Source organism: Pongo pygmaeus, chromosome 21, assembly GCF_028885625.2.
Source record: "Pongo pygmaeus isolate AG05252 chromosome 21, NHGRI_mPonPyg2-v2.0_pri, whole genome shotgun sequence".
Lineage (NCBI taxonomy): Eukaryota > Metazoa > Chordata > Mammalia > Primates > Hominidae > Pongo > Pongo pygmaeus.
In genome coordinates this window covers 30829391-30855395 of record NC_072394.2, presented here as the reverse complement: position 1 = coordinate 30855395, position 26005 = coordinate 30829391, and the positions used below count along the sequence as shown (strand labels likewise).

General features: G+C 48.7%; 3 protein-coding genes across 9 annotated transcripts; 2 read left to right on the top strand and 1 right to left on the bottom strand.

Annotated features, from left to right (window-relative positions):
• The first annotated feature begins 3396 nt into the window (after positions 1-3396).
• On the top strand, positions 3397-4258 carry C21H20orf141 (chromosome 21 C20orf141 homolog). The gene is made up of 2 exons (XM_054466640.1): positions 3397-3873; positions 3967-4258. The coding sequence occupies exons 1-2, from the start codon at positions 3614-3616 to the stop codon at positions 4202-4204; spliced, it is 498 nt and encodes a 165-aa protein (XP_054322615.1). The 5' UTR covers positions 3397-3613; the 3' UTR covers positions 4205-4258.
• Positions 4259-4756: 498 nt separating this feature from the next.
• On the top strand, positions 4757-6537 carry TMEM239 (transmembrane protein 239). 6 transcript variants are annotated; one of them, XR_008496046.2, is made up of 3 exons: positions 4774-4892; positions 4980-5618; positions 5938-6537. XR_008496046.2 is itself a non-coding variant. In XM_063659544.1 (2 exons), exon 2 carries the CDS (start codon positions 5028-5030, stop codon positions 5484-5486), a length of 459 nt encoding a protein of 152 aa, XP_063515614.1. In that variant the 5' UTR covers positions 4757-4892; positions 5017-5027; the 3' UTR covers positions 5487-6537. The 6 variants fall into 6 exon arrangements, 5 of the variants coding, with proteins under 5 accessions (XP_063515614.1, XP_054322612.1, XP_054322613.1 ...); XM_063659544.1 differs by having other exon boundaries at positions 4757-4892; positions 5017-6537; XM_054466637.2 differs by having other exon boundaries at positions 4779-4892; positions 4980-6537.
• Positions 6538-20634: 14097 nt separating this feature from the next.
• PCED1A (PC-esterase domain containing 1A) lies at positions 20635-26000 on the bottom strand. 2 transcript variants are annotated; one of them, XM_054466634.2, is made up of 8 exons: positions 25518-26000; positions 25096-25240; positions 24509-24588; positions 24161-24399; positions 23913-24063; positions 23549-23795; positions 21360-21635; positions 20635-21030 (listed from the first exon to the last, which is right to left on the bottom strand). In XM_054466634.2, the coding sequence occupies exons 2-8, from the start codon at positions 25217-25219 to the stop codon at positions 20783-20785; spliced, it is 1365 nt and encodes a 454-aa protein (XP_054322609.1). In that variant the 5' UTR covers positions 25220-25240; positions 25518-26000; the 3' UTR covers positions 20635-20782. The 2 variants fall into 2 exon arrangements, with proteins under 2 accessions (XP_054322609.1, XP_063515613.1); XM_063659543.1 differs by lacking the exon at positions 25518-26000 and having other exon boundaries at positions 24161-24246; positions 25096-25229.
• Positions 26001-26005: the final 5 nt, after the last annotated feature.

Genomic DNA, 26005 nt, shown 5'->3' with positions numbered 1-26005 from the left:
TTCTTTTTTCTTCTTCTTCTTCTCTTTTTTTTTTTTTTTAAAGACAATTTATTGCTCTGTTGTCCAGGCTGGAGTGCAGTGGTAAGATCTCAGCTCACTGTAACCTCTGCCTCCCAGGTTCAAGCGATCCTTGTGCCTCAGCCACTCAAGTAGCTGGGATTACAGGTGCCTGCCACCATGCTCAGTTAATTTTTGTATTTTTAGTAGAGATGGGTTTTTACCATGTTGGCCAGGCTGGTCTTGAGCTCCTGGCCTCAAGTGATCTGCCCACCTCAGCCTCCCAGAGTTCTGGGATTACAGGTGTGAGTCGCTGTGCATTTCTTGATTTTTCTATATGTAGTTGTTATCTGTGGATTTCTGCTGTGAAATTAAGGAGTTAGTTTTTCTACCACCCTCCCCTCAATACACACATCCAGATACACAAACATATACTCCCTCCTTCCATTTTCAGTAAAGCTAAATTGCCATTTGGAATCAATATTCAGTGCTTTTGTTATGACTATGTAAATATTATGTTTAACTTTTGTGCTACCTGGAGTTAGTAATTACTTTGTTTTTATCATTTGCTTAGTTTTCTAGGCATCAATCATTAATTCAATCCCAAAGCTTCCAATATAACTGAACATTTACTCAGTATAGCCAAACATAGCTAATAATCAGTTGATTTCATTTTCCTCTGGAGACATCGCTCCTGGAGAACATCTTCTGGTTTCAGGCTGGGTTGGTTACTTTCTTTACCCAGGGGGTATAGTTGACATCCCAGGCCTTTCTCATCGTCCCTTTTCTGTGTTTAATCTCATTTATTGAATGCCATATTGCTCTCTTTCTTAGTTTAATTCCTTGTTTTGCCAAAGCACATCCTCCAGTAGCTTTCTAAGAAAGGGTATATGCAAGGTCAAATTTTTGAGACCTTGTATGATTGAAATGTCATTATTCTACCCTCCCAATTAATAATCATTTAGACATATAAATTTCTATATTGGAAATCATTTTGAGGGCATTTATTGTCTTCTAGCTACCAGTATTGGTGTTTAGAAGTATGATACCACTCTTGCTTCAGATCCAATGTATGTGATGTTTTTATTTGGTGAAAGCTCTTAGGAGTGTCTTTTTATCCCTGCTAATGTGAATTTCATTATATGCCTTGATGTTACCTAGCCCTTTTTCATGTGTTGGGCTGTGAATTGGTGGAAACTTGTGGTCTAGAGAATTATGTCCTTCAATTCTGAAGAGTCTCTTGATTTTTAAAAATCTTCCCCTTCTGGTCAGGCAGGGTAGCTCACGCCTGTAATCCCAGTACTTTGGGAGGCCGAGGCGGGCAGATCACCTGAGGTCAGGAGTTTGAGACCAGCCCGGCTGACATGGTGAAACCCTGTCTCTACTAAAAATACAAAAATTAGCCAGGTGTGGTGGTGGGCGCCTGTAATCCCAGTTACTTGGGAGGCTGAAGCCGGAGAATCGCTTAAACCCGGGAGGTGGAGGTTGCAGTGAGCCGAGATGGCGCCATTGCACTCCAGCCTGGGCAACAAGAGTGAAACTCTGTCTCAAAAAAAAAAAAAAAAAAGTTTTCCTCCTCAGAGCACTCCCTCAATAAACCATGTGTACAAGTATCCCCATCTCAGGCTCTACTTATAGAAATTATGACCCATTGATATAGTCTGAATATTTGTCCAAATCTCATGTTGAAATCTCAAATCCCAATGTTGGAGGTAGGGCCTGATGGGAGGTGTTTGGGTCATGGGGGTGGATACTTCATGGCTTGGTGCTGTCCTTGAAATAGTGAGTGAGTTCTCTCAAGATCTGGTTGTTTAAGTGTGTGGCAACTCCCCCAACCACCACTCTCTCCCTTGCTCCTCACCCTTTGCCTTCTGCCATGATTGGAAGTTTCCTGAGGCCTCCCCAAAAGCAGATGCTGGTACTCTACTTCCTGTACAGCCTGCAAAACTGCAAGCCAATTAAGCCTCTTTTCTTATAAATTACCCAGTCTCAGGTATTTCTTCATAGCAACGCAAGAATGGCCTAATACACTCACCATCTGGCGCAGTGCCTGGCACATAGGAAGCACTTAAATAAATGATTGTTGAATAAAAAATAAACTCTGAGAAAATCACAGACAGAACTCTCCTATACATGCATACAGAGCACCTGGTGCATAGTAAATCTTTAAGGAGCTTTAGTCTGTCCGATCCCCCCATGCCCTGCAATATGGAGTAGCCTCATCTTGGTGGACTCATCAGGACTGTATGTCCTGGAATGCAATTGTGTGGATGCATCCAGGGTTGATCAGGCTCAGGGAATTGGCAATCTTAAACCTTAATGCTCCTTTACAAACACAATTGGAACTTAATGCCAAAAAAAAAAATTCTGGGATCTTCTGTTATACCCTATCCCATTATGGACAAATCTACTCCTAAAACCCAGCTGCTGGATAAGCAAGAACAGCCAGAGCAAGGGCAATCAGTGCATGGTCGTTAGGACTGGTGACCCTCGTCTCTGGGCAAGGCCTGCTGGAGGTGGATATGCAGCCTGATTCTTGTTCTGTCTCCTCCTCTCCTAGGGGCTGTATGGCCACTGTCTCCCCTTTTGCCACCCCTACCAGTTTTCCTTCAAAGTATGATATGTGGGCAAAGATTAAGTTCTCTTAATTATGACACATTTCCGCTCTTGCCTCTCAAGTCACTAAACTGAGATGTGCTGGACCCCTATGGCCAACACCCATTTATAGATTATCAGTGTAATCTGATACACTGATAATCCAAGTGACTAACCCCTTCATTATATGTTCATTTTCCTTAACTCCATTCTTAGACTGTAACCTTAACCTCTCATATGGGGGTTACTAGGTCACAGTCCTCTTAAGTTCATGTCCTCTACCTCATTACTGGAACCCCAGTATGCATAATACCCCCTATAAACTATAGTGCTTAGAATACCTGAACAGCCCCCTCCTCTCTCACCCCCATTTAGCAGGTTATGCGGAAGCCCAGCCCCAGAAGCCTCAGGCAGTCTCCTGGCAGAGCCCATCTCTGCAATCTGGAACTTCAAGCCTGAAAAATCCCCCAGAAGGACCCACAGGGAAGACAGCTGGGGACAGAGATATTGAATTACTTGGCCCTGGACCTGCAGCTCTGCAAACTCACAGGAAGAAGAAAGCAGACCTCTCTCCCTTGGACAGATGCCCAAGTAGTAATGGGGTTAGAATGCCTTCCTGACAACTCAGATCCCCAAGGGAGGGCCCTAGGGAAGAGAATCAGCAAAGGCAAGAGGATGAGTCTTAGTTCTCAGAAATCCCTGACTTCCCAGCTAAGCACCACCTAGGCCACCAGCTGCTTATGAGGCCAGAGCAGCAGCAGCAGCAGCCCCCTCCCTACCCCACGGCCCCACCTGGCAACAGGTCACAATGCCCCAGGTGCCCATTCCCAGAATGCTGACCAAAGTGGGAGGAGAGGAGGAGGGTTTGGTGGGTGGGTATGGGGGAGGGGGAGACTCTGCAGGAGCCTAATTCCCCACTCTGAGCTCACTGTTGTGTCTGCCAGGGCCCTACCCCTTCCCCCACTCTCACCCTTATAATCCTTTTCAGCGCTAGGTCTTCCTGTCACCTCCACCTCCCTCCATGTCCCGGCTCTGCTTACCCAGAACCGAAGCCCTTGAGGATCCGTTCCCAGTTCCTCCAAGGGGCCTGGGTGCTGGAGAGGGGTCAGGTAGTCCAGTGCGTCCACATGTATCCCCCTGGGGCCCTAGCTGGGCCCAGCTCCTGGACAGTGTCCTATGGCTGGGGGCACTAGGACTGACAATCCGGGCAGTCTTTTCCACGACTGGCCCAGCCCTGCTGCTGCTTCTGGTCAGCTTCCTCGCCTTTGACCTGCTCCATAGGTAAGTGGGCAGCAGCCTGGCGGGTGGGCATTGTAGGCGGGCAGGCCAGTGGACAACTTCCCTAAGCCCAGTCGCCACCCTCTCTCTCCACAGGCCCGCAGGTCGCACTCTGCCACAGCGCAAACTTCTCACCAGGGGCCAGAGTCAGGGGGCCGGTGAGGGTCCTGGACAGCAGGAGGCTCTACTCCTGCAAATGGGTACAGTCTCAGGACAACTTAGCCTCCAGGACGCGCTGCTGCTGCTGCTCATGGGGCTGGGCCCGCTCCTGACAGCCTGTGGCATGCCCTGGACCCTGCTTGGCCTGGCTTTCTGCCTCCATCCTTGGGCCTGAGAGCCCCTCCCCACAACTCAGTGTCCTTCAAATATACAATGGCCACCCTGCTTCCTCAGGCCCCCTTTTCTCTTTGCTGGCTGGGCAGGTGGGATGATCCCCCTTTCTTCCCAACCTGAACCTCACAGGACCTTCAGTCCCATAATATAGGTATCAGATACCTGGATCTGAGTCTTGGGGCAGCAAGAGAAGGTAGGATACTAGCCAGGAGCCCGAGGAAGAATGTGGCAGCCATCTCAGAGCCTGTGGGTTGGGGGCAGCCACTCTGGCCTCCTCTGTGGCTCTAGAGAATGAAGGTCCAGACAGAAAGACTTGCGAGACAGCAGTTTGGAAAGGGGTGGATATCAGCCAGCAGGGAAAGCAGGGAAGGGACAGGGATCCAGGGAGGGCTTCCCATGAGAAAGCATGAGAAACTACATCTGTGGGGCTCCGAGGCTCCCCTGCCAGCCTGGAGGGTCCTTCTGCAGGGACCCTGGAGGGTCCTTCTGCAGGAGGGTCCCTGCAGAGGGACTTGGGTGGGCCTCACATCCTACAGTGACTCCTCTCTTGGCTGGACCCCACCCCAGCCCGGGTCACAAAGGGGCTCCTCTGGGGAGGGTGGGGGTAGATGAGAGTGGGGACTTGGATCTGCCTGCCAGGCCGTCCTGGGCGCTGCAGGAAGCAACATGACTTAGGTAACTGCCCAGAGGTAAGTCCCAGACCCTAATTCTGTAGCCCCATCCCACCCACACTGGTGCCCTCCTGACCCCTGCACCCCGTCTCTGCCCCCCCCGAGGTCCCACGCATCTCCAAGGCCCTGGCCCTCTCCCCAGGTGCACCAGACATGATGCAGCAGCCGCGAGTGGAGACAGATACCATCGGGGCTGGCGAGGGGCCACAGCAGGCAGTGCCCTGGTCAGCCTGGGTCACAAGGCACGGCTGGGTGCGCTGGTGGGTGAGCCACGTGCCCCCAAGCTGGATCCAGTGGTGGAGCACCTCGAACTGGCGGCAACCGCTGCAGCGCCTGCTGTGGGGTCTGGAGGGGATACTCTACCTGCTGCTGGCATTGATGTTGTGCCATGCACTCTTCACCACTGGCTCCTACCTGCTGAGCTCCTTGTGGCCCGTCGTGGCTGCGGTGTGGCGCCACCTGCTACCGGCTCTCGTGCTGCTGGTGCTCAGTGCTCTGCCTGCCCTCCTCTTCACGGCCTCCTTCCTGCTGCTCTTCTCCACACTGCTGAGCCTCGTGGGCCTCCTCACCTCCATGACTCACCCAGGCTACACTCAGGATTTGGATCAATAGAAGGGCAACCCCATCCCACTGCTTGTGTCTGTTGAGCCCTGGCCTAGGGCCTTGAGACCCCACGGGGAGAGGGAGGGCAATGGGATCAGGGCCCCCTGCCTTGGCAGGCCCCAGACCCCCAGTCCCTAACAGGTAGACTGGGCTGACCCCGGACTCCTTCCTCAAGTCAATGCTGCAGGTTCCTGGTGTGAGGGCCTGGGGGCTTTGAGAAGAGGGGGCAAGACAGATGGCTTAGCCATTGGTGAAAATTGCTTAGCCAGGGGCAGAGCTTGACCAAGCCACTGATAGCGCCCATATGGATGTGATGATACCCGTGAGGCCCCCTTGGCAACTGACAGCATCTTTTTCTCATAGCCACTCAGCTGTCTCAGCTTCAGACTCACTGAGAACTTCTACCTGGGTACCACTGGCCTTGCCATTCCTCCCACCAATCCCCTCTTTCCACTTCCAGGAGAACCACAGACTCTAGAGAGGGTCGCAGTGACAAAAATCTATCAGGGAGAAGGCTGGCCAGAAGCCCCAGGAGACCTCAACTCACTCGCTCTCCAAATCTTGCACCGCACGCATCCTCCTCCCTAGACTTCCTACTTCCTGCCTCAGTCCGCATCCCCAAGTCTGAGAAATGGGCCAACTGGGGTCAGACAGCACCTACTCACTCTCTAAGAATCCCAAGGTCTGTTATGGAAAAAATGATCAAGAAGTCCCATTTCACCCACTTACACAATGTGTGGCCTTGGCCAATTAATTCATTTGAGCCTCAGTGTTACGTGGGCCACTTCTGTCATGGGGTTGTTGTGAGTCAAAGACAATATCTATTTGTGAAGCATTTTGTAGAAGCCAAAAACCTGTAAGATGTTGCTTTGAGCTCTAAGAACATTCTGTAGGCGCCTAAGCTCTTTTGACCCCAAAGACTGTTGAAGGAACAGGAAGCTTCTCTGGGCTTTCAGATCAACTCTCTGTCCTGGATAGAATTTTGGCCCTAAAATGGTAAACAAGAGGTTGGTTAAGTGTGGACAAGATGTAAAAGGTCATGTGCCATGAAATCTCAAAATGTGCAGATGTTGAACTATTTTTATTGTGAAATGCTTGGGCCTGGGGCTGGGTGCCAGGAGATGCTTGCACAGCTGTGTGAGTGGGGAAAGCACAGCCCCAGGGTTTCCAAAACTGACCGAGCAAGCCGCTCAGGCACCAGAAGGGCTTTGGAAAGGGCAATCCTTTGATGCCCTGAATGCTGGCCATTCGTTCACTCGCTGGCCCCTCCAACAAAACATTGAGTGATCGCTTATTACCAAGTAAGGTACATGACAGATAATTTTATCCACACCTGACCCCCACCCAATCCCTGGCCATCCCCAACTCCTGCCCAGTTCTGATCCCTGCCTTATATATAACCCTAAACTCCTTGCTCTTGAAGCCCCAGACCCAAGGTCCCCCTCTTTTGCCCCATAAATACTCAGGGCCTTGGGGCTAACCCCTAGAACCCTGGTTCATTTTTGCCTTAGAGTTTTGCAATCCTCCATGCCACTGATTAGATGCCTTCAGCATCAGTGCCAAAACCCAAGGTCCAGTCCTTCCTTTCTGTTTCTTTCTATTTCTCCCTGCATTATGGCCTGGTAGTGAGAGCAAGGTAGGACATGGGGCTGACATGGTCTCATGGTTAGATGGGTTTTGGTGTATGAGCTGAGGCTGGGCTTGAATCTCAGTACTCTCACTTACTAGCTCCATGCCCTTAGTGGAAATTGCTAAACCTTCCTCAACTTCACTTTCCTCATGGGTAAAACTAAGGCAAGAACCCCTGTCTTAGGGCTCTGGCATGTGAGTGAAGGACCTGGGACCGCTCCTAGCACCACAAATTATAGCTATGCTGTGACCATCCCATTTTAGAGATGAGAAGTCAGGCCCAGGATAGCCATTTGCCAGTGGCAAGGCCAGGCCATCTGAGTCCTACCAGGCTACTCAAGGGAAGGTGAAGGGGGCAAAGGAAACACAAACAACCTAGCTAACTGAAGACCCCAAGGCTTCTCAAGAGCTCCTATCAGAGCTAAAGCCCAGGCCTAGGGAGGTCATGAGTCAAACCAATCTAGATGTCTGGTGGGCTGAGGATTCAGGATCCCATGTGGTGAAGGCAGAGACCAGGCTGCCCGGCCTAGATCCATCACTGACTTGGCCATGCATTGCTAGCCAGGGACGTTGCTCTGGAGCCTTGGGTCCATTCCAATGAAGGGAGAGAGGAGTTTGGGGCCCTGACCAGATGCACTAGTGGATGGGATGTGGGCAGCAGCAAGGAGAAGACCTTCTTCCTTTCCCCACAGACTATACACCTTTTACCCTCCTGCCCAGCTGGTATGGGGTAAGGAGGTGCAGCCAGACTAGAGAGCAGATGGGCAATACTCATCAAATTAGATCTACATATACCCTAGGACCCAGAACCCCAGAATGAATTTTCACAGAGGTCCGTAAGGGCCTTGCTCCTCAAAATGTAGTCCCAGAATCAGCAACATAGGTATCACCTGGAAGCGGTTGGAAATACAGTCTCAGGCCCTGCTCCAGACCGGCTGAATCAGAGCCTGCATTTTTTTTTTTTTTTTTTTTTTTTTTGAGACAGAGTCTTGCTCTGTTGTCCAGGCTGGAGTGCAGTGGTGCAATCTCGGCTCACTGTGCTCCACCTCCCAGGTTCAAGCAATTCTCCTGCCTCAGCCTCCTGAGTAGCTGGGATTACAGGCACCTGCCACCAAGTCCGACTAATTTTTGTATTTTTAGTAGAGACGGGGTTTCACCATGTTGGCCAGGCTGGTCTTGAATCCCTGACCTCAGGTGATCTGCCCACCACAGCCTCCCAAAGTGCTGGGATTATAGGCATAAGCCACTGTGCCTGGCCAAGAGACTGCATTTTAACAAGATTCCCAGGTGATACATTGCACCCTGTTTGAGAAGCGAAGCATAAGGGGGTATTATGAGAATGCCTATTGCACTGTTACTAGTGGGAGCAGGATAGGTAAAGGGAAGGGTAAAACAAGGCAGATGGGCCCAAGGGGCAGTAATTAGAAGGGGCAGAAGGTACATGAACCAATCTTAAAATCTTAGCATTGAAAAAGAAATGGAATGAGAATATAATTCCTCTTACACAAATTTAAAAGCATGTCAGCAAAACAAGACACTTTTTGGCAAGAACACATAAAAACGAAAGATAAACAGAATGGAATGGACAACTCTAGGGGCAGGCAAGTGGGAGTAGGGTATAGAGATAACAGGCAATAAAGCTAGAGAGCTTGCAGAGGCGAAACGTGATACTATCAATGTAATTCCTGAAATTCCTTTAAAAGTAGAAAAAGTCGTCCATTTAGAGTTAAAAGGCTTAAAAATGCAAGCCTGGGGAGAACGGGCATGGTGAAATGATGGAGTTCTAAGCCATTCGGTTTGGGCCAAGAAGGGCGAGCCTTCCTATCGGCCTGTGTGTGACCTGGGCTGCTGGGTGGATGTCTTTGCCGGCCCTCCCCCACCGCACCCCGCAGGTTGCTCTCATGGGATTGGACTGTGGGCCGGGGATCCAGCAACAACTTCCGGCCTGGCCGGAAAAATAAAGTCAAGGAGAGCATAAGGAACCGGAGCGGAGGCGGTGTCAGCGAGAGGGACCTTGCATCTAAGGAGAGAGGGGATCTACAGCGGTGCACACATGTGCTGGGGGATACTTGGGGTAGGGCTTCCCTCCGCCCCTAGGAACAGGGAAGGCGGCGTCAGGGGGCGCAAGCTGCTGAGAAGTACCCCTTCAAGAGATGGAGCGTCAGTGGCCACTCAGGAAAGGAGAGGGGTCCCCGAAAGGAGGAAGCCGTGCGACACCCAGGAACCTCCAAGGGCCAGCTGCGGGAAACCGCGAGGGGGGCGCTATCCTTTAGACTCGTGGGTGCAGAGAAAGGGGGAGGCTAGGAGAGGCTGAGTGAGGCTGGGGGTGGGGGGAGGGGCAGCCGGCCACAAGGAACGAGGGAGGTGACAGGGTCGTCAGGGAGGGGGAGGACGCCTGTGCAGCCCGCGCTAGACCAAGGCGGGGGCAGGGACAAGGTCATTGAAGCAGTGGTCACAGACGCGTCGGGAGGGAAGGGGCCACGTCGGGTGGGACGCATTGAGGCGACAGGAGCGCCTGGTCAGACAGCAGCTACTCTGAGGCGGGGGAAGGCGTGGTGGGGGATCCCCTGCTGTGGGAACCCTGCGAGGACACCGGAGGCCGGCCGCCGGCTGCGGAGCGCCGAGGGCACTGCTCTCCCCCAGGCCCAGGCGCGCGGAGCGGGGCGAGGGCGACAGCTGGAGGGCGTCGAGGCCGGAGCGATGACCCTCGGGCGGAGGGGGGCAGGCCAGGGTCTGAAGCTGGGAGGGAAATCCCAAGCCCGGCCCTGTTGGGAGGCCGTGGGCATCCACACGGGGAATGTGCTGGCTGCCCTGAAGCGTCGATGTCCCCGGACTCGCCGCACGCGGACTGGAGACCGACGGCGCGAAAGGAGAGCCCTCTGGCTCTGGCAACGAAGGGGCCGGCTTGGCTGGGGTGGGAGGAGGGAGCGGGGGGAGGGGTGTCCCACAGGCTAAGACACCAGCACTCGGGGAGGGGCGGGAGGGTAAGGAGAGGGATCTCAAGGCCACTGTCATCACAGTGGCGGTTCGTTGACTCTCACCCCTTGCCCCAAATCGCTGGCGTGCCGCCACTTCCCCTCACTAGAGACCCCGAGGCATCGACGGCAGAGTTCCTGAGAACCCTGGAGAAGGAACAGCCCGATATAGCCGACTGAGCTGGGACTCCGACTCCTGGAACAGCCTGAGCCTGATATTATCCAATGCCCCTGAGGTAAAGAGCTGTCATTTGTGAGTATCTGACAGGGTCTGGATGCAGCCACCTTTGGACAAGTTTTTTTGTTTGTTTGTTTTTGTTTTCTTCTGCTGAGCATTTTCATCTATATTCTGGAGCTCATACTTGCATCCTTTGTACTGATTCTGTTACCGACCCTCAAGGGGGTCTTTGATCCCAGTGGGGTTTCTTCCCTGCTTGGTGCCGTTCATGCCAATAGATTGAGACCAGGTTCGGTTAAGCAGAGCAGAAACGTTATCATTGATCAAGGAATGGAGAAGGGGAGCCTGTGCTCAAAGCACCTTCTTGGAGCGGGGGGTGGGAGTAGGGCGAAGGGGGATGTGTAAGATGTCTTAGGGCAGTAGGCAGAGACTGGGGGCGGTGATTCCTGGAAAGATGGGGCTTTCCAGGGAGAACTGGAGTGTGTGCAGTCTCTCCTTCACTCCAGCACTGTATGTGCCCCGGCAAAGTGCATCTCCGCCCCCAATCCCCCAACACCCCAGGCGGAGATTTCAATGTGGTAATGAGGTGAGGATTCAGGTCAGGGTAGCACTGCTGAGCTTCATTCTCATCTTGTGGCTTGTTTGTGGTTACTGGCTTCCAGCCTCCATTTTTTAAAGCAAGCACAGCTGTGAACACTGGTTAATTTCACAGGTTTTGGGGCTTGCTGAAAGACTTGGGGTTACTGTGCAGTGACAATTCCCTACCTTGAAAATATTTTCCATCTTAAAAGAACTTGATTTAACATCTGTTGGTTCTATCATATTTTCCAGGTTGCATCTTCAAATGTCTTACCCCCAAAATACCAGTTTTTAAAATTAATATGTGATATTGTATCCTTGCAAAATATTTGTAACATGTATGAAAGTTATGAACCTCTCTAAACCGACAGACCACATCAATCTAAAAGACAGATGTTATCAGGTTAGGGCCTCTTCCTGTGTGCCCCTCATCTTACTGTGCAAGCTGGGATTCCCGGACAATGGCAAATTGAACTGCTGTTCACAGATATCTTTGACTTGATATTGATTTAAAATGAACTGCTTGCTTCTAAGTTTCCACCATTAAGAATTATGTACATTGTTGTAGACTTCTGGTAGTTAACTTTTATTCAGTTAAAGAAATTCCTTTCAAGACCTAGTTTACTAACAATTTTGGTCAAGAATGGATGTTGAATTATAAAATTGCTTTTTCTATATCTATTATGAGAACTATTCTACTGTATTCTGTTTATTCAGTGAATTACATTTTTGTTTCTTTTATTAAACTGGTTTTATGGTTGTTTTGTTTTGTTTGAGATGGAGTCTCTCTCTGTCGCCCAGGCTGGAGTGCAGTGGCATGATCTCAGGTCGCTGCAACCTCTGCCTCCTGAATTCAAGCGATTCTCCAGCCTCAGTCTCCCAAGTAGCTGGGACTACAGGCACCCATCACCATGCCCAGCTAACTTTTTGTATTTTTTTTTGTTGTTATTGTAGAGACAGAGCTTTGCCATGTTGCCCAGGCTGGTCTCAAACCCCTGGACTCAAGCAATCCATCTGCCTCGGCTTCCCAAAGTGCTTGGGTTACAGGTGTGAGCCATGGTGGCTGGCCAGTTAGTTCTTTTTTTCTTTTTTTTTTATTAGTGTGTACTATTCCATTTTACGAAAATACAATAATTTATCCGTTCTCTTGTTGACGAACATTTGGGTTGTTTCCAGGTTTTGGCTATCAATAAAACATCTACGAATATTTTTAAGTCTTTCAGTGGACAGAGTCACTCATTTCTTTTGCACCAGAATTGTTGGGTCATAAAGTATGCAAATGTTCAACTTTAGTAAATGTTGTCCAATCATCTCCAAAGTTGTTATATCAATTTATATCAATTTCCACTGCTTTTTTGCAACCTGTCCACCTAATTTGTTTGGAGTTTCTGCTCTCCAAGGTCTCATCAGACATGATATTTGCATTTCTGTTTCTCATTTTCACTTGCTTGGGTGATTTCTTACAGGAAGAGGAAATACTATATCATCTTCAAACTGCACAACCTCTTTCCTTTTAAAAACCAGGAATGCAAGTTTGGTTTAACATCCAAAACACAACTAATGTAATCCACCAAACTATCAAAAAAAAAAAAAAACAAACCCCATATGATCATTTCAATAAATGCAGAAAAGGCATTTGACAAAATACAACATCTATTCCTGATAAAAGCTCTCAGCAAACTAGGAATAAAAGGGAATATTCTCAACCTGACAGAAGGCATCCATGAAAAACTTGCAGCTAGTATCATGGTAGTAGTATCAGCTACTTCATGGTGGAAAAACGGAATACTTTCCACCTAAGATCAGAAACAAGAATGTCCACTCTCACTACTTCTATTCAATGTTGTACTAAATGTCCTAGCCACTGCAATAACACAAGAAATATAAATAAAAGGCATACAGATTGGAAAGCAGTAAGTAAAACTGTCTTTATTGGTAGACAAAAGAATCATCTATGTAGAAAATCCAAAGAAATCTATAAAAAAGTTACTAGAACGAAGTGAATTTAACAAGGTAGTTAACACGTGTACACGGTCATGATTGTGATATAAGGTCAATATACAAAAATCAACTGTATTTCTCTGTACTTGCAATGAACAATCAGAATAGAAAAAATTTTAAAATGACTACTTCCAAGAATAGAAAAATATGAAGCACTTAGGGGTAAATCTGACAAAATATGTGAAAGACCTGTACACTGAAAACTACAAAATACTTCTGAGAAAAATTAAAGACCTAAATAAGTGGAGAGATATACTTTGTGCATGGGGTCAGATATGGGTCAGACATATTGTTAAGATGTCAATTTCCCCCAATTTATCTATATATTCAATACAATCACAATCAAAATCCCAGCAGCATTTTTATAGGAATTAACAAGCTGATTTTAAAACTCATATGGAAATGTAAAGGACCCAGAATAGCCAAAATAACTTTGATAAAGAACAAAGTTGAGGCCGGGCACAGTGGCTCACGCCTATAATCCTAGCACTTTGGGAGGCTGAGGTGGGCACATCACCTTGGAAGAGGTCAGGAGTCCAAGATCAGCCTGGCCAACATGGTGAAACCCTGTCTCTACTAAAAATACAAAAATTAGCTAGGTGTAGTGGCGTGTGCCTGTAATCCTAGCTACTCGGGAGGCTGAGGCAGGAGAATCGCTTGAACCCAGGAGGCAGAGGTTGCAGTGGGCCGAGATCGCACCATTGCACTCTAGCCTGGGAGACAAGAGCAAAACTCTGTCTCAAAAAAAAAAAAGAACCAAGTTGAAGGACTAACACTTCCCAATGTCAAGATTTCATAAAGGTACAATCAAAAGAGTGTGATATTGGTATAAAGACAGACAGACCAGTGGAACACAGTAGAGTCCAGAATTAGATCCACACATATATGAACAAGGGAGTCTCAATGCAAGTGCAAAGGTAATTTAGCGGAGAAAGAAGTCTTCAACCAATGGTGCTGAACCATTGCATATTCATATAAAAATGAATTTCAATTTATACTTCACACCATAAACAAAAATTAACTCAAATTTGATCATAGACCTAAATGTAAAAACAAAAACTATAACCCTTCTAAGAGAAAACACAGAAAACAAATAGTTGTAACCTTAGATTAGGAAAAGATTTCTTAGATATGACACCAAAAGCACAATCCATAAAAGAAAAACTTGATTAACTGTACTTTATCAAAATTAAAAACTTCTGTTCTTGAAAAGACACTGTTAAGAAAAAAAGAAGACAAGCCACAGACTGGAAGAAAGTATTTTCAGATAATATCTGATAAAATACTTGTATCCAGAATAAATAACTCTCAAAGTCCAATATGTAAAAAGGAGGATAGAGGGAAAGAGAGAGAAAAATGTGAAAACATACTTAACAGAAGAAGATATATAGATGAAAAATAAGCACATGAAAAGATGTTCAACATAATTGGTCACTAGAAAAATGTGAACTAAAACCATAATGGAGATACCACTACCCATCTATTGGAATGGCTAATATTAAAAAGACTGATCATATCAAGTGCTGGCAAGGATGTGGAGGAATTGCAACTCTCATTGTTGGCGGGAATCTAAAATTGTACAACCACTTTGAAAAATTGTTTGGCAGTTTCTTAAAATGTTAAACATATACCTACCATATAATCTAGCCATTTCATTCTTAGGTAACAATGAAAACATATGTCCATACAAAGACTTGTATATAAATGTTCATAGAAGCTTTACTTATAATAGTCAAAAGCTGAAAATAACTCAAATGTCCATCAATAGGTGAATGGAGAAATGTTGGTATATCATTACAACTGAATACTAGTCAGCTATAAAAAGGAATAAATTGTTGATACAACATGGATGAATTTCCAATTGTTCCATTAATCCCATTCATTAGGATGAGTGAAAGATGCCAGATGAAAAAAAAGAGTATCCATAAGTAGGAGTTGAACAATGAGAACACATGGACACCAGGAGGCAAACAACACACACCAGGGCCAGTCAGGGGGTGGGTGGCGAGGGGAAGGAGAGCATTAGGACAAATAGCTAATGCGTGCAGGGCTCAATACCTAGATGACCAGTTGATAGGTATAGCAAACCACCATGGTGCACGTATACCTATGTAACAAGACTGTATGTTCTGCACTTGTATCCTGGAACTTTAAGTAAAATAATAATAATAATAATAATAATAATAATAATAATAATAATAATGAAAAAAGTACCTATTGAAAGATTCCATCCATATAAAATTCTAGAAAATACAAACTGATCTATAGTAACAGAAAGCAATAAGTACCCATGATTGCTTGGGGACAGGAGCAGGGGGATGTGAGGAAGCTATGGGGAGGAATGAGAGGGAGGAATTATAAAGAGGTAGAAGAATAAATTTCATTATCTTAATTGTGATGATTTCATAGATGTATATATATATATATCTACTTGTATGTGAAGTCTATTACATGTCAATCCCACTTCAGTAAAAAAGGTTTTCGTTTTGTTTTTTAGAGACAGGGTCTCATTTTGTCACCCAGGCTGGAGTGCAGTGGTGGAATCATGGGTCACCACAGCCTCAAACTTCTGGGCTCAAGTGATCCTCCTAAGTGATCCTCCTGTTTCAGCCTCCCATGTAGCTGGGACTATAGGCATCCACCACTACATCTAGAGAATTTTTTATTTTTTGTAGAGTCGAAGGTGGGGAGAGGGTATCACTTTGTTGCCCAGACTGGTCTCAAATTTCTGCCTTCAAGTGATCCGCCCACTTCAGCCTTCCAAAGCGCTGAGTTTACAGGTGTCAGCCACCACATCTGGCTGAGCAGGTTTTGCTTTGTTTTGTTTTGTTTTTTGAGAGGAGTCTCGCTCTGTCACCCAGGCTGGAGTGCAGTGGTGCGATCTTGGCTCACTGCAAGCTCCGCCTCCTGGGTTCACCGCATTCTGCCTCAGCCTCCCGAGTAGCTGGGACTATTACAGGTGCCCACCACCACACTCGGCTAATTTTTTGTATTTTTTACTAGAGACGGGGTTTCACTGCGTTAACCAGGATGGTCTCGATCTCCTGACCCCATGATCCGCCCGCCTCAGCCTCCCAAAGTGCTGGGATTACAGGCATGAGCCACCGTGCCTGGCCCAAGCAGTTTTTTTTTTTTTTTTTGAAAAGAATAGGCTCATTTCCTTGCAATCAGAGTTTATCTTTCACTGATGTACCTGTTTATATGTACTTCAATACTGTACTGAACACAGAACGTAGGCAGGGAACTGGATAATGCAACAGAAGGCAAGTTATCTACTTTTGCTGGGAAACTTCCAATTTTATTATTATTCTTATTATTACTTTGAGATGGAGTTTCACTCTTATCACCCAGACTGGAGTGCAGGGGCGTGATCTTGGCTCACTGCAGCCTCCGTCATACGGGCTCAAGTGATTCTCCTGCCTCAGCCTCCCAAGTAGCTGGGATTACAGGTGTGTGCCACCACACCCGGCTAATTTTTGTATTTTTAGTAGAGACAGGGTTTCATCATGTTGGCCAGGATGGTCTCAAACTCCTGACCTCAAGTGATCCACCTGCCTCAGGCTCCCAAAGTGCTGGGATTACAGGTGTGAGCCACTGCGCCTGGTCAAGTTTTACTTTTCTTTTTTTTTGAGATGGAGTCTTGCTCTGTTGCCCAGGCTGGGGTGCAGTGGCATGATCTCGGCTCACTGCAACCTCTTTCTCCCAGATTCAAGCAGTTCTCTTGCCTCAGCCCCCCGAGTAGCTACGATTACAGACATGTGCCATCACGCCTGGCTAATTTTTTTTGTTGTTCTTGGTTTTGTTTTGTTTTGTTTTCTTTTGAGACGGAGTTTCGCTCTTGTTGTCCAGGCTGGAGTGCAGTGCAGTGGCGTGGTCTCAGCTCACTGCAACCTCTGCCTCCCGGGCTCATGTGATTCCCCCACCTCAGCCTTCCAAGTAGCTGGGATTACAGGCATGCACCACCACGCCTGGCCTTTTTTTTTTTTTTTTTTTCTGAGACAGAGTTTCACTCTTGTTGCCCAGGCTGGAGTGTAGCACCATGATATTGGCTCACTGCAACCTCTGCCTCCTGGCTCAAGCAGTTCTTCTACCTCAGCCTCCCCAGTAGCTTGGGATTACAGGTATGCACCATCATACCCGGCTAATTTTTGTATCTTTAGTAGAGATGGGGTTTCACCATGTTGGTCGGGCTGGTCGCGAACTCCTGACCTTGGGTGATCTGCCTGCCTCGGCCTCCCAAAGTGCTGAGATTACAGGTGTGAGCCACTGTCCCTGGCTGAAGTTTTACTTTTCTTAAAGAGAATTTTTTTTTTTTCCTGGAAAATAAGTGCTGACATCACAACTGAAGTGCTCATGCATCTTTTACTCCTTTCAGGAATATCTTGGTATGGCAAATGAATGGATACAGAGTCCATTCTTTAAAACCAATTCCATGAATGAGAGGAAGTCAATGTAAGATTGTCTTCTTAAATCATCTGTCTATGGTCAAACATGAATGGTTTTTGAGACAATGAAGTTTGAGTTCACTCTTTCTTAACTAGCAAATAGTGGGCCTACATACCAGGACAACTTAAGATTTCCATTATTTTCACATCTCAAAAAAAAAAAAAGGAGAAAAAGGGAAATGATTTAAATGTAAGTGATGACTCATGTAAGTGATGACTCATATAAGGTTATTTGTAAGTTTCTTGCTTCCCAGTCGGGACTGAATAAAATCTACAATAGAGGAGTCAAATTTTTAAGCTTTTTGTACCATATGCTTATATGACAACAAACTGAGAAACATTTACCTCCTTTATTTTATTCTTTTTTTTCTTTTTTTTTTTTTTTTTGAGACGGAGTCTCACTCTGTTGCCCAGGCTGGAGTGCAGTAGCGTGCTCTCGGCTCACTGCAAGCTCCGCCTCCCGGGTTCACGCCATTCTCCTGCCTTAGCCTCCTGAATAGCTGGGACTACAGGAGCCCGCCACCACACCCGGCTAATTTTTTGTATTTTTAGTAGAGACGGGGTTTCATGTGTTAGCCAGGATGGTCTCGAACTCCTGACCTCATGATCTGCCCACCTCGGCCTCCCAAAGTGCTGGGATTACGGGCATGAGCCACCACGCCCAGCCCCTTTATTCTATTCTTATGATAAATTTCAAGTTTAACAGGATTAAGCTATTTCCATAAATTTTAAAGCAATGTAACAAAGTTTTAAGGACAGAGGTGTTGGGACATTGCAGTAAAGGTTATGAAACCTCACCATGGGCCATGCCAGCCACATAGCAAAATGGGTTGGAAATTAAAAATACGGAGGTAGGACCAAGCATGGTGGCTCACACCTATAATCCTAGCACTTTCGGAGGCTGAGGCAGGCAGATCACTTAAGCCCAGGAGTTCGTAACCAGCCTGGGCAACATGGTGAAGCCCCATCTCTACCAATCAATCATTCAATCAATAAGCTGGGCATGGTGGTGTGTGCCTGTAGTCCCAACTATTTGGGAGGCTGAGGTGGGAGATCACTTGAGCCGGGAGGCGGAAGTTGCAGTGAGCTGTGATGGCACCACTGCACTCCAGCCTGGACAATAGATACCTTGTCTCTCTCTCTATGCGTGTGTGTGTGTGTGTGTGTGTGTATATATATTTTTATATATTATATTTATATAAACATAATGTATATAATGTATTTCTATATTTATAAATTATATTTATATGTATATATTTTATATATACATATAATATACATTATATGTATATATAAAATATATATATATATGTATGGCAGTAGAATGAAGGGGATATTGAGCACATTTGAGGAGTCTCCAGGTTTCTTAGCGTGAAAGCTCCAGAACTGGGATGGGATTTGAAGCAAGTGAAAAAGCCTTGGCTTGGCTCAGTAGGGAAGGTGACAGGATTCCTGGAAAACAGGATGGAAAACACTGAGGCTGCGTCACTCAAATTACTTTTTCCTGCAAATCAATCCAGGTGTACAGTTTTCTCCAGCAATACCAGGAAGCCCCAGAATCAGAGGCACAAAGGTGTCTGAAGAGAGAAAAAAGCGTTTTGAGAAGGAAAGGCAGTGAGAAAAAGGGATTGGGCAAACTGGATACAGCTGAAGACGGCTGCTCCGAGGATGGGTTTTTGTTAAAGAAAAGAAAAAAATCAATTTGGGGGCTGAGCACAGTGGCTCACATGTGTCCCAGCACTTTGGGAAGTCAAGGTGGGAGAATTGCTTGAGGTTAGGAGTTCAAGGCCAGTCTGGGCAACATATAAAGACCTTGTTTTTATATTTTTTAAAAAAGTAAAAAAATAAATTTAAAAAATCAAATGTTGCAAATAATGATTAAAAATCTTATCTAACAAGAAGCTTTCTTTCATTTTTGTATGTCCCTTCTCCTTTTTGTTCATACCAGAGAAAGCTGAACTTGAAAGTTTCAGGAACTGTGCTGATGCTTTTGTACACTGTCTCATTTGGTTCCTCTAAAGGGTTTTATTAAGTCACATTGTCTGTGTCAGTTTCCAGCACCAGTGTGTTGATTCATTAGCTTCCCTTCATTTGCATTTAGTCTAGTAGATGGCTAGCAAGGATCAACACCTTTCTGGTCTGCTATTTCCATCTCCTTTTGTGTGAGATGTTATGTCCTTTAACAAGGTAAAATTTCATTAATAAGTATGGAAAGTTAATACAAGAATTCTGCATCCTTCTCTTCTATCCATTCTACTTCAAAATTATTTACGGGGTCTTCATGTTACCTTATATTTCTGCCCTCACATCACTTACCAGTCCACTGCCATGCTCCATCCCTCACACCACCCCACATTTTAGCTCACACTCCACTACTGACGTTCTTTGTAGGGTCATGAACCTAGGATCAAGACTACCTGTTAAAGCTGAAATCCTGTACCTCCCTGCTTTTAACTTCTGCATGGAGCTTAAAACAGTGTCTCTACCACCACCCCTATCCTGGCACCCACCTTGGATTTTGTCTCCCTCAGCTCCTTTTTTGTCTCACCACCAGCACCAAAGAGGTTGGTCTGTGTTCTCTTTCCTTCCATTGCACATCTCATCAATCAAGTTAGAAGTTTTGAATAGAGGCCGGGCACGGTGGCTCATACCTGTAATCCCAGCGCTTTGGGAGACCAAGGTGGGCGGATCATGAGGTCAAGAGATCGAGCTTATCCTGGCCAACATGGTGAAATCTCATCTCTACTAAAAATACAAAAATTAGCTAGGTGTGGTGGTGTGCGCCTGTAGTCACAGATACTTGGGAGGCTGAGGCAGGAGAACTGCTTGAACCCGGGAGACAGAGGTTGCAGTGAGTGAACTCCAGCCTGAGTGAGACTCCATCTCAAAAAAAAAAAAAAAAGAAGTTTCGAATACATCTCCCACTTGGGTTTGGGAGCTTCTAGTTTCATTCCAACCACTTACTGTGTGTCCACTATGTGCCAAGAATTATGCAAGATAAGGTTATGCGTCTTCGTATCTTTAGAGAGAGATGAATAACGAATATACACATGAATGCATGAGACCGGGAAGTATAGGTAAGAACTAGCCAGATCCAAAATTCCATACAAAATATTAACAATTTCCACTTAGCCCTTGATTCTTCCCCGAGGTGCTGACAATAGGGGACCCCTCCAGGATCTCTGTTAAATACACATGTTCTGGTGAGGGTAGAAATAAGTATGAGACAGGAAGGCACATTCAATGATTTCTAAATAGTGTGGGGTCAAAGGCCCCATGTTGGACAAAGCCCAGAGGCAACCTCCCCCACTCTCAAGATCATGGTTTGGGATACCCACTTCACACAGGAATTTGTCACTCTGTTCTTCCATGCCTTTATTGGTGACAGCAATGGACAAGAACAATACCAGGCATAGCAGACACCCTAGCCCAGTACCTGAGGTGCCAGGCAGGCCCTGCAGGGCCATTGGCACATCCAGTCCCAGCCCAAGATCCAGTCTACCCAGGCCATGTCGCCGAATGGGCAGGAGGCCGTCTGTCCAGTTTGTACGTGTGGATCAGTCTCTCTGAGTGTCTGAGCCGCTGCCTGCAGGGCCCCCCCATTCTCCGCACATGGTAGGGGCTGTTAGGAACATAGCGTGGCATCCCCCGGTGGACCACTGGGCCCCAGTGCTGACCATGGGGATTAGGGCCAGGGATTGGAGGTGGCAGAGGGCCAGGCACAAAGTTCACTCCAGGGCCACATCCTACAAAAGAACCAGCCATTACAAGAGTGGGCTTCTGGCCAGAGTGAGTGCAGCTCTGCCTTCAAGCAACTCTTGTCCTCCAGGTGAGCTTCTCTGCTTCCCTATCTACAAAAAAGGGATAGCCCTTCCCCTACCTTCAGACAGTGAAACAGTGACAACCAGTGAGCTGATTAATGAACCTACAGATGATGTTTAAGATTCAGGGACTGCTGTGACCAAACCCAGTGCTAGGGGCACAAGGAGCTACCCAACTCCTCTCAGCTTACCTAGGCATAGGAGGCTGGGTAGGGGGAGGTACAAGAGGGTAGGGGAGCTGCAGAAGCACCTACCTAAGTGGGATGGCATCGAGAAGTCCTCCACTGGATTATAGTTGAAGAATTCATGGGGTGGGAAAGGCTGGCCTGGGAAAAAAGGGGTATCCTGGGGCAGGGGTGGGAAGAGGGGAGGTGGCGAGGGCTGAGGAAGCGGGTAGGGAAAAGGCATGGGAGGAGGCAAAGAAGAAGGTGGGGGTGGGAGCAAGGCCAGGTGCTCCCCGAAGTCTGGGGTCTGCCTATGGCTTCCCTGGAATGGATGATTCATCTCTGCCCAGTCCTCAATCCACGGGTCTAGGAATGGGATGGTTGTTTTAGGTAGGCTTGGGAGCCAGGCTGCCCTGAACTCTGGCCGTCCACACTTCTAAAGCTCTATTCTTTCCTCTTGGAGAGCAGAGCCACCAGGCTGGAGCACCCTTGCCCTCTACCCAGTTTTCCTCATTCCCTCTCATTTCAGGCCAAGCCCAAGGTGTGTTCCTTCTCTCTTACCTCTCAGACCTACCTTTGTTCTAACCTCACACTTCCCTCCAGAGCCTTCTTTGTTTGCCCAGGTCTTGTATCTAGCTTTTTCCTCTCCCACCTCCTCCCCATAGACCAGTAAATAAGCCAAACATAAAGATCCTGTTATTCCCTTCCCCAACAACTTCCTTTTACCATCCAAACTTCCAAAAGGAATGTTTTGCCCAATTTCCACTTCCTCCTCAATTGCTCACTCCCTCCTTTAATCCAAACCCATGCTCTCAACACTTTTCCTGCTAAATGTAACCACCTGCTAACAAATTCCCTTCTTCTCAACAGTCACGTGACACTGCCAGTAGCCTCAATCCTTCCTAAAAGTGCCCCTGCCCTCATCTCCTTTTGTTTCCACCATAGCCCCCCTTTCCTGCCAATCCAAAGCGTGAGCACCTTTCTGTCTCCCTCACAGTTCCCACTGTGCCCTCAGTTTTAATCTCTCTGCTGGGTACCAATGACTGCAAATCTACTCTGTATTTCCAAAGTACCTCAAATAAATCTGCTGTGACCAAACTCACCAACTCATCCTTCCACCCCAAATCAACTCTGCCTTTTCATGGCCCTAACTTCTGTAGCTCCAAATTGGATTTCAAAGGCCTAAGCCATCAAAACTAGCCTTACAACCTTCAGAGCATCCCATCATTTGCTGGGGATCAATTATTACATCTAAACAAGAAAATGGGGATGTTTAACCAAAATCTGAATTCACCTCCCTGATGCTCCAACTCCTGGCTACCAAGTGTTACAGGTCTGTCTCTACGATATTCCTGGACTCTCTGTGCCCCCACATCCACTTGTGCCGCCATAATCGGCCTTCTAACATGACTTGTGCCTCCCATTCAACAAATACAATTCTGTTGATACTGGGTACAGGGAAATTGTGCTAGACACTGGGGCTGAAAGGGGTGAGTCGTCAACAAGTGCAGCAGGAAACTTGCCCTTTAAGGACATGATGCAGGGGAGAAGCAGCCATGGAGACAATCAGCCACGGTGCCCTCTTTGTGTGCATGCAGGGACTAGGGCGTTGACATGGAAACAGAGGTTCTGCAGCAGAGTGTTACAGTTGAGATGTGATGGGGAGCAGTGCCTCAAAACAAGGGGGAGTGAGGCCCTCAGAAGCCTCCACCAATGGCCCAGAGACGGGGCCAGAGGAGAGCTACACCAAGCTGCACCAGTCACAGTGGGACTCTGAGGCTGAACTAAGAAGCCTATGGAACACTGTCCATTGAGCCCAAGTCCATAAGGCTGGCCTTCCCGATGCAACATCCCTGTTCCACACCCTGCCAGTTGACTGCACCCCCACCCCCAAGCTGTGGGCTTCTTTGCTTCTGCCACACTGCCTGGATGGCCCTTCCTGTCTTTCCACTCCTCACACCCATGCCCCATTTCTTTCCTGTTAATCTGTTGGGTAGGACTCTTGCAACATGCTGTCTTATGTGGTCAATACTTGTACAAGCTCCTTCAAGCACACAGAAATGACTACACAGCCAGACTGTAGAAAACTGGAACTTGGACAAGAATATTGCTCCGATGATCTAACCCTCCTCAGGGGTTGAGGAAGGTGCATGCAGAAGCCACAGGAGTCCTTCAAGGGACCTCTACTTCCCTTGAGTGGCTGTGTCCCATTCTGTTTCTGAGCCCTGTCCTCTGAGGGCCCCAGTGCATCACTACCCCCCACTCATGGTAGGGCTCACCAGGGGGATAGCCACGCTTGGGCAGCTCCACGCCCCAGGCGTCAGCCACATGGCTCAGAAGCAGGTGTGAGAGGTGGCGGTGCGCATGTTGGTCCCAGTGGACACCATCCCGATGACGGTGCTGTACTGCATGCCGGAAGTGAAAGTGGAGGTCTAGGACATCGAAGCAGTGGTCCCCGGCCAGCGTAGCACTGTAGAAGTTCCCTTCAACCACATCCCGCCGCAGGGAGCCTGCCAGGGGCTGGAGCTGAGTGAGAAAGTGCAGCCTCTAAGAGCCACAGAATGCAGCAGGGTTGGAAAGCAGGGTGTCCTATCTACCAGTCTGCTGTCCCATCTCTTGTCCTGATGGGCCTCAGTCACTTGCCTCTGGCAGGAGGAAACCCCCAGTGATACGCTCCCCGAGGGGCATCGCCATGTTCCACACCAGCAGGCAGGAGTCTGGCAATACTTGGTCCATGCGCACAAACACCCGCTCCAGGTTCTCCCGGTAGCTCTCCATTGAGCAGCGACCATATCTGTTGGGTAACACACAGGGTGGGCAAAAGCACAAAGGTGGACTGCCTCAGCCATACTTCCAGCCCCAACCGGTATTTCCCTTTCCCTCGCCCCAACCTGGAGAGATCCCAGAGGCAGGAGTTGATGATCACCAGGTCCGGGGCAGGTCCATATGTCAGCTCTTCCAGAACATCCTCAAGGTACTCGGAGTAAACACGAGTGAGGAAGTAGAAGCGCACAAGGTGGTGGCCAGAGCCCGAGCAGAACTGGCGGACCTCACGGTACTGTGTCCCGTTGTGCAGCTCGCCCAGCTGGCCCCCAGCCACCAGCTGGTCCTGTTCAAAGCTCAGCTCCCCCTACCCACCCCCCCCACCCTACTGGTCAGACCCATGCCAGGGAGGAGAACCCTGCCAGGCCAGGGTCTGTGCCCACCCACCACTGACATGGCCACCAAGCTTCCCTCACCTTGGCTTTCAGCTGGGCAGCTGTGAGCAGTGAGTCTTTCTGGAGCAAGAGCACCAGGTCCTTGTACACAGCCCTCTGAACTGGGAGGAGACAGAGATCCCAGACCTCAGCCTGCCCCAGCTCCTTCCAAGTTCAGGACCCCATTTTCCCAGGGCTGAGGTGCCCGACACCAGCTCTGTGGTTGACTTAGACGCAGAAGAAAAGATGAAGTTAAAAAGTCCTGGCATTGCCTCTGTTCTGTGTGCCTCCCGGCCAGCAGTATACAGTGACCCAAGATCACCTGGCAGAAATTAAGTCGGCCAAGTCACCCAGGAGACACACTACACAATGCAACGCTTTCGTGATGGAAATTATGGGGAGCTGTCAGGACGAGAAATGCTGAGCAAGGATGGGCTAAAAAGTGCACAGGTTATTACACTTGTCAGGACACCCGTGGAAGATGTGTGGGACATAAAAAGAGAAAACCTACTGGACGAGAACAGACCAGAAGACAGACAAGAGACGTGAGATGGAAACAAATGGTCCAGACACACTGAACGGGCTGCAAGGTGTGGGACTGGAAGCGTCACCCTAGAAGAGGCACTCACTGGAGTCCCCCAAGATGACCACGAACTTGTTGTGTAGCAGCTGCTGGACTTCCGAGGCCTGGAAGTGGACCATGTCGCTTCGCAGCGGGCGGCGCGGCTCCTCGCTCGACAGACAGAAGACCATGCCGCCACCAGCAACGACAGGCTGCAGGGAGAGGCCACTAAGCAGCGCGATGGTGGGGACTCAGGGCAGGTCAGCCTCAGGGCTAGCCCCTCCGGGGCTGCTCAATGCTAAAGGGAGGAGGTGATGGCGGCAGAGCCATGGTGGCGCCAGCCTTGGTCACACTTGGTACCAGAGGCATGGGGTCGTCCAGTCAGCAGGCCTCCAGGGCACTGGGGAGCTTCCCGCGCGGCGCCACCCTGCGCCTCACCACGTGCCCGCCGCCGTCCCGCGCATGCGCGCACCCGCTCGCGCCAATTACCAAGTCCCGGGGATCCGCGGTGTTCACCCGCGACCCGGGTATGCCTGCGCACCGCGCGCCTGGCCCGCAGCGGGCTCCTGGCCAAGCCTCATGTTCCCGCGCCCCAGTCGGCCAGTCGGTTCTGCAAAGCTCCCGCCCCGCAGAGACCGTGGGTCCCGGTTAGCCGTCGGTGCACAGCCCAGCGCCCAGCGCTCTCCATGCGAGCGTCGCGGTGGCCCCGACGGCGCCTCAGGCCTCGGCGCCTCGGGCTGCGACGCTCACAGCTTCCACTTCCGTTCACCCATGTCCCGCCCTGAGCGACCCCCAGTGCCCGAAGGGAAAGCAAGGCGATGGAGGTGGCCGCCACAGGGCGCAGGAGCCAGGGCTGGGCCCACTTGGCGGGCGCGAAGCCCAGGTACGGGCCGGGGTCGCGGCGGCGGCGGCCAAGTGAGGCTGCCCACAGTGGTGATGGCCGCGGCGGCGGCCTCGCCACGTGATCCGGACGGGCG